Here is an 11,577-nt window from a genome sequence, read left to right as displayed (position 1 = left end):
CCCCTTCCCCTTCCCCTTCGGGCCGCCATTTTGTGTGTGTCGTCCCCGTCCGTGTCCCCTCCCCTTCAGTTCCCCTCAACCCGCCGCTTCCCGCCTTTTTCTCCCCTCAACCCGCCGTTTCCCGCCCCCCTCTCCCCTCAGCCCCTTCCTCAGGCCGCCATTTTGTGTGTCCCCCCCCATCTCCCTCAGCCCCCTCCTCAGGCCGCCATTTTGTGTGTCCCCCCACATCTCCCTCAACCCCCTCCTCAGGCCGCCATTTTGTGTGTGTCCCCCCCCAGCCCCCTCCTCAGGCCGCCATTTTGTGTCCCCCCCCCCCATCTCCCTCAGCCCCCTTTCCTCAGGCCGCCATTTTGTCGCCCCCCCCCCGTCTCCCTCAGCCCCCTCCTCAGGCCGCCATGGCGCTGGTCTCCGCCGATTCCCGCATCGCGGAGCTGCTGGGGGAGCTGCACCAGCTCATCAAACAGACGCAGGTAGTGGGGCTGAGGGGGGGGCGGGGGGGGGAGCTCGTAAAGACCCCCCCCAGGCGTGTGGGGGGGGGTGTTCTGTATGTGTGTGGGGTGTTCTGTGGGGGGGGGTGTTCTGTGGGGGGGGCTGTTCTGTGGGGGGGGGTGTTCTGTGGGGGGGGGTTTCTGAGGGGGGGGGTTTCTGAGGGGGGGGGTTCTGTGGGGGGGTTTCTGTGGGGCGGTTCTGTGGGGGGGTTTCTGTGGGGCGGTTCTGTGGGGGGTTTCTGTGGGGGTTTTGTTTTGGGGGGTTTCTGTGGGGGTTTTGTTTTCGGGGGGTTCTGTGCGGGTTTGTGCGGACTTTGTGAGGTTTTGGGGGAGTTCGGGGGGGTTTGGGGGGTACTGTGCGGGTTTTATGAGGTTTTGTGCGGATTTTGTGAGGGTTTTGGGGGGTTTGGGGGGGTTCTGTGCGGTGTTGTGGGGTTTTGTGGGGGCTTTATGAGGTTTTGTGCGGGTTTTATGAGGTTTTTGGGGGTTCTGTGCGGTTTCGTGCGGACTTTGTGAGGTTTTGGAGGGGTTCTGGGGGGGTTTGGGGGGTACTGTGCGGGTTTTATGAGGTTTTGTGCGGATTTTGTGAGGGGTTTCGGGGGGTTCTGTGCGGCGTTGTGGGGTTTTGTGGGGGCTTTATGAGGTTTTGTGCGGGTTTTATGAGTTTTTTTTGGGTTCTGTGCGGTTTCGTGCGGACTTTGTGAGGTTTTGGGGGGGTTCTGGGGGGTTGGGGGGATTCTGTGGGGGTTCTGTGCGCTTTTGTGGGGTTTTGTGGGGGCTTTATGAGGTTTTGTGCGGATTTTGTGAGGTTTTGGGGGGTTCTGTGCGGGTTTTGTGGGGGTTCTGTGCGATTTTGTGCGGATTTTGTGAGGTTTTGGGGGGTTCTGGGGGGGGTTGGGGGGTTCTGTGCGGGTTTTGTGGGGATTCTGTGGGGGTTCTGTGCGGCTCTGTCGGGTTTTCAGGTTTTTTTTTTTGATTTTTTTTGGGGGGTAATGAGTGTTTTTGGGGGGTTATGAGTGTTTTTGGGGGGGTTCTGTGCGGTGTTGTGCGGTTTTGTCAGGGCTTTATGAGGTTTTGTGCGGGTTTTATGAGTTTTTTTGGGTTCTGTGCGGTTTCGTGCGGACTTTGTGAGGTTTTGGGGGGGTTCTGGGGGGGGTTGGGGGGATTCTGTGGGGGTTCTGTGCGCTTTTGTGGGGTTTTGTGGGGGCTTTATGAGGTTTTGTGGGGATTTTGTGAGGTTTTGGGGGGTTCTGTGCGGGTTTTGTGGGGGTTCTGTGCGATTTTGTGCGGATTTTGTGAGGTTTTGGGGGGTTCTGGGGGGGGTTGGGGGGTTCTGTGTGGGTTTTGTGGGGATTCTGTGGGGGTTCTGTGCGGCTTTGTCGGGTTTTCAGGGTTTTTTTTTTGATTTTTTGGGGGGTTATGAGTGTTTTTGGGGGGTTATGAGTGTTTTTGGGGGGTTATGAGTGTTTTTGGGGGGTTATGAGTGTTTTTGGGGGTTCTGTGCGGTTTTGTGCGGGTTTTCTGAGGTTTTGGGGGGGTTCTGGGGGGGGTTGGGGGGTACTGTGCGGGTTTTATGAGGTTTTGTGCGGATTTTATGAGGGGTTTGGGGGGGTTCTGTGCGGTGTTGTGGGGTTTTGTGGGGGCTTTATGAGGTTTTGTGCGGGTTTTATGAGTTTTTTGGGGGTTCTGTGCGGGTTTGTGCGGACTTTGTGAGATTTTGGGGGGGTTCTGGGGGGGTTTGGGGGGATTCTGTGCAGGTTTTATGAGGTTTTGTGCGGATTTTGTGAGGGGTTTGGGGGGGTTCTGTGCGGTGTTGTGGGGATTTGTGGGGACTTTATGAGGTTTTGTGCGGATTTCATGAGGTTTTTGGGGGTTCTGTGCGGGTTTGTGCGGACTTTGTGAGGTTTTGGGGGGGTTCTGGGGGGTTGGGGGGATTCTGTGGGGGTTTTATGAGGTTTTGTGCGGATTTTGTGAGGGTTTTGGGGGGTTTGGGGGGGTTCTGTGCGGTGTTGTGGGGATTTGTGGGGACTTTATGAGGTTTTGTGCGGATTTCATGAGGTTTTGGGGAGTTCTGTGCGATTTTGTGCGGATTTTGTGAGGTTTTGGGGGGTTCTGTGCGGGTTTTGTGGGGATTCTGTGGGGGTTCTGTGTGGCTTTGTTGGGTTTTCGGGGGGTTTTATGAGTGGTTTTTGGGGGGTTATGAAGTTTTTTTGGGGGGTTATGAAGTTTTTTTTGGAGGGTTATGAGTTTTTTTGGGGGGTTATGAGTATTTTTGGGGGGGTTATGAGTATTTTTGGGGGGTTATGAGTATTTTTGGGGGGTTATGAGGTTTTTGGGGGGTTCTGTATGGGTTTTGTGGGGATTGGTGGGGTTTTATGGGGTTTTGTGCGGGTTTTATGAGGTTTTGGGGCGTTCTGGGGGGATTTTGGGGGGGTTTTGGGGGCTTCTGTGGGGGTTCTGTGCGGTTTTGTCAGGGCTTTATGAGGTTTTGTGGGGGTTTTATGAGGTTTTGGGGGGTTTTGGGCGGGTTTACGTGGTTTTGCGGGGGCTCTGTGGGGGTTCTGTGTTTGGGGGAGTTTGGGGCACGTTTTGGGGGGGTTTGGGGCGCCTTTGCGTCCCCTCACGGCCTTTTCCCCCCAGGAGGAGCGCTCCCGCAGCGAGCACAACCTCGTCAACATCCAGAAAACCCACGAGCGAATGCAGACGGAGAATAAAAGTGAGAAAAAGGGGAGAGAGGGGGAAACAAAGGGGGTTTGGGGGGTTTGGGGACCCCCCCCCAGACCCCCCCCTCACCCGCCTTTACCCCCCGATTTCCAGTCTCCCCCTATTACCGGACCAAACTGCGCGGGCTCTACACCACCGCCAAGGCCGACGCCGAGGCCGAGTGCAAGTAGGCCCCCGACCCCCCTTTGGTGGCCCCCGACCCCCCTTTGGTAGCCCCAACCCCCCTTTGGTGGCCCCCGATGCCTCTTAAGTAACCCCAAACCCCCCTTTTGTGGCCCCAAACGCTTCTTAAGTGACCCCAAATCCCCCTTTTGTGGCCCCAAACCCCCCTTTTGTGACCCCAAATCCCCCTTTTTTGTCCCAACCCCCCCTTTGGTGGCCCCCGACCATGCTTTGGTGGCCCCCAATGCCTCTTAAGTAACCCCAAACCCCCCTTTTGTGGCCCCAACCGCCCCTTTTGTGGCCCCAAATCCCCCTTTTTTGACCCAACCCCCCCTTTGGTGGCCCCAACCCCCCTTTGGTGGCCCCCGATGCCTCTTAAGTAACCCCAAACCCCCCTTTTGTGGCCCCAAACGCTTCTTAAGTGACCCCAAATCCCCCTTTTGTGGCCCCAAACCCCCCTTTTGTGACCCCAAATCCCCCTTTTTTGTCCCAACCCCCCCTTTGGTGGCCCCCGACCATGCTTTGGTGGCCCCCAATGCCTCTTAAGTAACCCCAAACCCCCCTTTTGTGGCCCCAACCGCCCCTTTTGTGGCCCCAAATCCCCCTTTTTTGACCCAACCCCCCCTTTGGTGGCCCCGACCCCCCTTTGGTGGCCCCGACCCCCCTTTGGTGGCCCCAACCCCCCTTTGGTGGCCCCTGATGCCTCTTAAGTAACCCCAACCCCCCCTTTTGTGGCCCCAAACGCTTCTTAAGTGACCCCAAATCCCCCTTTTTTGACCCAACCCCCCCTTTGGTAGCCCCGACCCCCCTTTGGTAGCCCCAAACGCCCCTTTTGTGGCCCCAAACGCCCCTTTTGTGGCCCCAAACGCCCCTTTTGTGGCCCCAACCCCCTCTTTTGTGGCCCCAACCCCCTCTTTTGTGGCCCCAACCCCCCCCTTTTTGACCCAACCCCCCCTTTGGTGGCCCCCGACCCCCCTTTGGTGGCTCCAACCCCCCTTTGGTGGCCCCAAACGCCTCTTAAGTGACCCCAAACGCCCCTTTTGTGGCCCCAAACGCCTCTTAAGTGACCCCAAATCCCCCTTTTTTGACCCAAACCCTCTTTTTGAGCCCAAAAGGCCCCTTTAGTGGCCCCAATCCCCCCTTTAGTGGCCCCCGACCCCCCTTAGTCCGCTTTTTTTATGCAAAACGTTCGCATATTGATTACAAAACGTAGATTTTTCTCCCCAAACTCCCCCTTTTTAACCCCAAACCCCCTTTGTAACGCAAACTCCCCACTTACTACCCCCCAAAATCCCCATTTTTCGCCCCAAATCCCCCTTCCCCCCCAAAACCCCCTTTTCAACCCCAAATCCCTTTTTGCATACCAAAATCCTCATTCTTTCCCCCCCGACGCCCCATTTCCCCCCCCCCACCCCCTTAATTTACCCCCCAACCCCCTTTTTTTCCCCCCAAACCGCCCGTTTTTAACCAATTTTTACCTTTTCCGCAGCATTTTACGCAAAGCGTTGGACAAAATCGCTGAGATTAAATCGCTGCTGGAGGAGCGCCGCATCGGTACCTGCCTGGGGGGGGGGGACCCCCAAAACTTGGGGATTTCACCCCAAAACCAAGCGGGGAGGCCCGAATTGGGGGTGGGGACCTTTTCCTGAAACTATCGATTTTTGATAGCGGCCAAAATCGCCGGGATTTACAGCGAAGCGGAGCCGCCGCGTAAGACGATGCGGCGCGGGGTGCTGATGACGCTGCTCCAGCAGTCGGCCATGACGCTGCCCCTCTGGATCGGCAAACCCGGCGAGAAGTGAGGTTTGGGGTGAAACGGGGCGGTTTTGGGGCTCCCCGTGGAATTTAGGGGGTCCCCACGTCCCCTTGGGGGGCTCAGAGGGGGGTGGAATGGGGTTTTTTGGGGTGAAATAGCGTTTTTTTGGGGCATCTCAGAAGGGTTTTGGGCGGTGTTGGTGGGGAAAGGGGGAGTTTTGGGGGGTCTTGAGGGAGTTTTGGGGTGAAACCGGGCGGTTTTGGGGCTCCCCGCGGAATTTAGGGGGTCCCCACGTCCCCTTGGGGGGCTCAGGGGGGGGTGGAATGGGTTTTTTTTGGGGTGAAATAGCGTTTTTTTGGGGCATCTCAGAAGAGTTTTGGGGGTGTTGGGGGGTAAAGGGGGAGTTTTGGGTGGTCTTGAGGGGGTTTTGGGGTGAAACCGGGCGGTTTTGGGGCTCCCCGTGGAATTTAGGGGGTCCCCACGTCCCCTTGGGGGGCTCAGAGGGGGGTGAAATGTTTCTTTTTGGGGTGAAATAGCGTATTTTTGGGCATCTCAGAAGGTGTTTGGTGGGTGTTGGGGGGGAAAGGGGAATTTTGGGGGGTCTTGAGGGGGTTTTGGGATGAAACCGGGCGGTTTTGGGGCTCCCCGCGGAATTTAGGGGGTCCCCACGTCCCCTTGGGGGGCTCAGAGGGGGGTGGAATGGTTTTTTTTGGGGTGAAATAGCGTATTTTTGGGCATCTCAGAAGGGGTTTGGGGGTGTTGGGGGGGAAAAGGGAATTTTGGGGGGTCTTGAGGGGGTTTTGGGGCGAAACCGGGCGGTTTTGGGGCTCCCCGCGGAATTTAGGGGGTCCCCACGTCCCCTTGGGGGGCTCAGAGGGGGGTGGAATGGGGGTTTTTTGGGGTGAAATAGGGGGTTTTGGGGCATCTCAGAAGGGTTTGGGGGGTGTTGGGGGGGGAAAAGGGAATTTTGGGGGGTCTTGAGGGGGTTTTGGGGTGAAACCGGGCGGTTTTGGGGCTCCCCGCGGAATTTAGGGGGTTTCAGTCCATTTGTGGGGCTCAGTGGGGGGTGAAATGTTTCTTTTTGGGGTGAAATAGCGTTTTTTTGGGGCATCTCAGAAGGGGTTTGGGCGGTGTTGGGAGGGAAAAAGGGGGAGTTTTGGGGGTCTGAGGGGGTTTTGGGGTGAAACCGGGCGGTTTTGGGGCTCCCCGCGGAATTTAGGGGGTCCCCACGTCCCCTTGGGGGGCTCAGTGGGGGGTGAAATGTTTTTTTTTGGGGTGAAATAGCGTTTTTTTGGGGCATCTCAGAAGAGTTTTGGGGGGTGTTGGGGGGGGAAAAGGGAATTTTGGGGTGTCTTGAGGGGGTTTTGGGGTGAAACAGGGCAGTTTTGGGGCTCCCCGCGGAATTTAGGGGGTCCCCACGTCCCCTTGGGGGGCTCAGAGGGGGGTGGAATGTTTTTTTTTGGGGTGAAATAGCGTTTTTTTGGGGCTTCTCAGAAGGGTTTTGGGGGGTGTTGGGGGGGAAAAGGGGAGTTTTTGGGGGGTCTTGAGGGGGCTTTGGGGTGAAACCGGGCGGTTTTGGGGCTCCCCGCGGAATTTAGGGGGTCCCCACGTCCCCTTGGGGGGCTCAGAGGGGGGTGGAATGGTTTTTTTTTGGGGTGAAATAGCGTTTTTTTGGGGCATCTCAGAAGGGTTTTGGGGGGTGTTGGGGGGTAAAGGGGGAGTTTTGGGGGGTCTTGAGGGGGTTTTGGGGTGAAACCGGGCGGTTTTGGGGCTCCCCGCGGAATTTAGGGGGTCCCCACGTCCCCTTGGGGGGCTCAGAGGGGGGTGGAATGTTTTTTTTTGGGGTGAAATAGCGTTTTTTTGGGGCATCTCAGAAGGGTTTTGGGGGGTGTTGGGGGGTAAAGGGGGAGTTTTGGGGGGTCTTGAGGGGGTTTTGGGGTGAAACCGGGCGGTTTTGGGGCTCCCCGCGGAATTTAGGGGGTCCCCACGTCCCCTTGGGGGGCTCAGAGGGGGGTGGAATGGGGGTTTTTTGGGGTGAAATAGGGGGTTTTGGGGCATCTCAGAAGGGTTTGGGGGGAGTTGGGGGGGAAAGGGGGAGTTTTGGGGGGGTCTTGAGGGGGTTTTGGGGTGAAACCGGGCGGTTTTGGGGCTCCCCGCGGAATTTAGGGGGTCCGCACGTCCCCTTGGGGGGCTCAGAGGGGGGTGGAATGGGGTTTTTTTGGGGTGAAATAGGGGGTTTTGGGGCATCTCAGAAGGGGTTTGGGCGGTGTTGGTGGGAAAAAGGGGAGTTTTGGGGGGTCTTGAGGGGGTTTTGGGGTGAAACCGGGCGGTTTTGGGGCTCCCCGCGGAATTTAGGGGGTCCCCACATCCCCTTGGGGGGCTCAGAGGGGGGTGGAATGTTTTTTTTTTGGGGTGAAATAGCGTGATTTTGGGGCTTCTCAGAAGAGTTTTGGGGGGTGTTGGGGGGGAAAGGGGAATTTTGGGGGGTCTTGAGGGGGTTTTGGGGTGAAACTGGGCGGTTTTGGGGCTCCCCGCGGAATTTAGGGGGTCCCCACGTCCCCTTGGGGGGCTCAGAGGGGGTGGAATGGTTTTTTTTTGGGTGAAATAGCGTTTTTTTGGGGCATCTCAGAAGGGTTTTGGGGGGTGTTGGGAGGGAAAAAGGGGAGTTTTGGGGGTCTGAGGGAGTTTTGGGGTGAAACCGGGCGGTTTTGGGGCTCCCCGCGGAATTTAGGGGGTTTCAATCCATTTGTGGGGCTCAGAGGGGGGTGAAATGTTTCTTTTTGGGGTGAAATAGCGTTTTTTTGGGGCATCTCAGAAGGGGTTTGGGGGGTGTTGGTGGGGAAAGGGGGAGTTTTGGGGGGGTCTTGAGGGGGTTTTGGGGTGAAACCGGGCGGTTTTGGGGCTCCCCGCGGAATTTAGGGGGTCCCCACGTCCCCTTGGGGGGCTCAGAGGGGGGTGGAATGTTTTTTTTTGGGGTGAAATAGCGTTTTTTTGGGGATCTCAGAAGGGTTTTGGGCGGTGTTGGGAGGGAAAAAGGGGGAGTTTTGGGGGTCTGAGGGGGTTTTGGGATGAAACCGGGCGGTTTTGGGGCTCCCCGCGGAATTTAGGGGGTCCCCACGTCCCCTTGGGGGGTTCGGTGGGGGGTGGAATGTTTCTTTTTGGGGTGAAATAGCGTTTTTTTGGGGCATCTCAGAAGAGTTTTGGGGGGTGTTGGGAGGGAAAGGGGAGTTGTGGGGGGTCTTGAGGGGGTTTTGGGGTGAAACCGGGCGGTTTTGGGGCTCCCCGCGGAATTTAGGGGGTCCCCACATCCCTTTGGGGGGTTTGGTGGGGGGTGAAATGTTTTTTTTTTTGGGGTGAAATAGCGCTTTTTTTGGGCATCTCAGAAGGGTTTTGGGCAGTGTTGGGAGGGAAAAAGGGGGAGTTTTGGGGGTCTGAGGGGGTTTTGGGGTAAAACCGGGCGGTTTTGGGGCTCCCCGCGGAATTTAGGGGGTCCCCACATCCCCTTGGGGGGCTCAGAGGGGGGTGGAATGTTTTTTTTTTGGGGTGAAATAGCGTTTTTTTGGGGCTTCTCAGAAGAGTTTTGGGGGGTGTTGGGGGGGAAAAGGGGAATTTTGGGGGGTCTTGAGGGGGTTTTGGGGTGAAACCGGGTGGTTTTGGGGCTCCCCGCGGAATTTAGGGGGTCCCCACGTCCCCTTGGGGGGCTCAGAGGGGGGTGGAATGGTTTTTTTTTGGGGTGAAATAGCGTTTTTTTGGGGCATCTCAGAAGGGTTTTGGGCGGTGTTGGTGGGGAAAGGGGGAGTTTTGGGGGGTCTTGAGGGAGTTTTGGGGTGAAACCGGGCGGTTTTGGGGCTCCCCGCGGAATTTAGGGGGTCCCCACGTCCCCTTGGGGGGCTCAGAGGGGGGTGGAATGGGTTTTTTTTGGGGTGAAATAGCGTTTTTTTGGGCATCTCAGAAGGGTTTTGGGCGGTGTTGGTGGGGAAAAGGGGAGTTTTGGGGGGTCTTGAGGGGGTTTTGGGGTGAAACCGGGCGGTTTTGGGGCTCCCCGCGGAATTTAGGGGGTTTCAATCCATTTGTGGGGCTCAGTGGGGGGTGAAATGTTTCTTTTTGGGGTGAAATAGCGTTTTTTTGGGGCATCTCAGAAGGGGTTTGGGCGGTGTTGGGAGGGAAAAAGGGGGAGTTTTGGGGGTCTGAGGGGGTTTTGGGGTGAAACCGGGCGGTTTTGGGGCTCCCCGCGGAATTTAGGGGGTTTCAATCCATTTGTGGGGCTCAGAGGGGGGTGAAATGGGGGATTTTGGGGTGAAATGAGGGATTTGGAGGCAAAACGTGGTTTGTTTTTGTTTTTTGGGGGGTGAAAGGCTTTTTTTGGGGGGGGCGAAGTGGGGTTTTGGGGTGAAACGAGGGGGGTTTGGGGGGGGGGGGTCTCTCAGGACCAGTTTGGGGTCTCGAGGGGTATTTTTTTTGGGGGGGCGGAGTGGCCATTTTGTGGCCGGTGGTGGCCGTTTTGTTGCCCGGGTGGCCGTTTTGTGGCCCAGATGAGGCATTTTGGCGCCCAGATGGGGCGTTTTTGGGGCACTAAAGGGGTGTTTTGGGGTTCCCCCCTTAATTTGGGGTCCCCCTCCCCAGACCCCCCCCTTTGTGTGGGGCAGTGCCGGCGGCCGGTGACTACGTGGCCCGACCCGGGGACAAAGTGGCCGCCCGGGTGAAGGCGCTGGAAGGGGACGAGCAGTGGATTTTGGCCGAAGTCGTCAGCTACAGCCACGCCGCCAACAAGTGGGCGCCCCCAAAATCCCCCCTAATCCCCCCAAAATCCCCCCCCCGCCCCCCAAATCCCCCCCCGCGCCCCCAAACTGCCCCCGAACCCCCTCTTTGTGCCCCAAAATGGCCACAAATAGCCCTGAAATACCCCTCTGTGGGCCGAAACTGCCCCGAAACCATCTCCCTGTGCCCCCGAATCGACTCAAATCGCCCCCAAATGACCTCAAATCGCCCCAAAATGAACCTCTAAATCCCCCCCCGCCCCCCAAATCCCCCCCCCGCGCCCCCAAACTGCCCCCGAACCCCCTCTTTGTGCCCCAAAATGGCCACGAATAGCCATGAAATCCCCCCATGGAGGCCCAAACTGCCCCCAAAATGACCTCAAATCGCCCCAAAATGACCTCAAATCACCCCAAAATGAACCTCTAAATCCCCCCCCGCCCCCCAAATCGCCCCCCCGCGCCCCCAAACTGCCCCCGAACCCCCTCTTTGTGCCCCAAAATGGCCACGAATAGCCCTGAAATACCCCTCTGTGGGCCGAAACTGCCCCCAAATCATCTCAAATTGCCCCAAAATGATCTCAAATTGCCCCCAAATGACCTCAAATCACCGCAAAATCATCTCAAATCACCCCAAAATGCACTCCCAAATCCCCCCCCGCCCCCCAAATCCCCCCCCCGCGCCCCCAAACTGCCCCCGAACCCCCTCTTTGTGCCCCAAAACGGCCACAAATAGCCATGAAATCCTCTCATGGAGGCCCAAACTGCCCCAAAATGACCTCAAATCGCCCTAAAATGACCTCAAATCGCCCCAAAATGAACCTCTAAATCCCCCCCGCCCCCCAAATCCCCCCCCGCGCCCCCAAACTGCCCCCGAACCCCCTCTTTGTGCCCCAAAATGGCCCCGAATAGCCCTGAAATACCCCTCTGTGGGCCGAAACTGCCCCCAAATCATCTCAAATCGCCCCAAAATGATCTCAAATCGCCCCAAAATGACCTCAAGTCACCCCAAAATGACCTCAAATCACCCCAAAATGCACTCCCAAATCCCCCCCCGCCCCCCAAATCCCCCCCCGCGCCCCCAAACTGCCCCCGAACCCCCTCTTTGTGCCCCAAAACGGCCACGAATAGCCCTGAAATACCCCTCTGTGGGCCCAAACTGCCCCCAAATCACCTCAAATCGCCCCAAAATGATCTCAAATTGCCCCAAAATCATCTCAAATCACCCCAAAATGCACTCCCAAATCCCCCCCGCCCCCCAAATCCCCCCCGCGCCCCCAAACTGCCCCCGAACCCCCTCTTTGTGCCCCAAAATGGCCCCGAATAGCCCTGAAATACCCCTCTGTGGGCCCAAACTGCCCCAAAATGACCTCAAATCACCCGAAAATGATCTCAAATCGCCCCAAAATCATCTCAAATCACCCCAAAATGCACTCCCAAATCCCTCCCACCCCCCAAATCCCCCCCTGTGCCCCCAAAGTGCCCCCCAAACCCCCGTTCTGGTCCCCAAAATGGCTTTGAATTGCCCCCAAATGCCCTTTCCTGCCCGAAACCCTCTTCCCCCCCCCCCCCCTTTTTTCCCCCCAAACTCCCCATTTTTGCGGTTTTCCCCCATTTATCCCCCCCAAATCCCCCTTCCCCCCCCTTTTTTTCGCCCCAAATGCCCCTTTTTTCCCCCAAAACCCCCTTTCCC

The 11,577-nt window shown here is 57.5% G+C and overlaps 1 protein-coding gene across 1 annotated transcript; it reads left to right on the top strand.

The window, feature by feature from the left end:
- Positions 1 to 312: 312 nt before the first annotated feature.
- Positions 313 to 10,135, top strand: SGF29 (SAGA complex associated factor 29; the record flags this gene model as incomplete). Its single annotated transcript, XM_082501340.1, has 6 exons — positions 313 to 470; positions 3,129 to 3,204; positions 3,306 to 3,378; positions 4,864 to 4,928; positions 5,043 to 5,172; positions 9,754 to 10,135. Exons 1-6 carry the CDS (start codon positions 396 to 398, stop codon positions 10,133 to 10,135), a joined length of 801 nt encoding a protein of 266 aa, XP_082357466.1. The 5' UTR covers positions 313 to 395.
- Between the last annotated feature and the right edge of the window lie 1,442 nt (positions 10,136 to 11,577).

Source organism: Vanellus vanellus (genome assembly GCF_965231255.1).
Source record: "Vanellus vanellus genome assembly, contig: HAP1_SCAFFOLD_2356, whole genome shotgun sequence".
Classification (NCBI taxonomy): domain Eukaryota; kingdom Metazoa; phylum Chordata; class Aves; order Charadriiformes; family Charadriidae; genus Vanellus; species Vanellus vanellus.
This window is presented reverse-complemented; position numbering and strand designations above follow the sequence as displayed.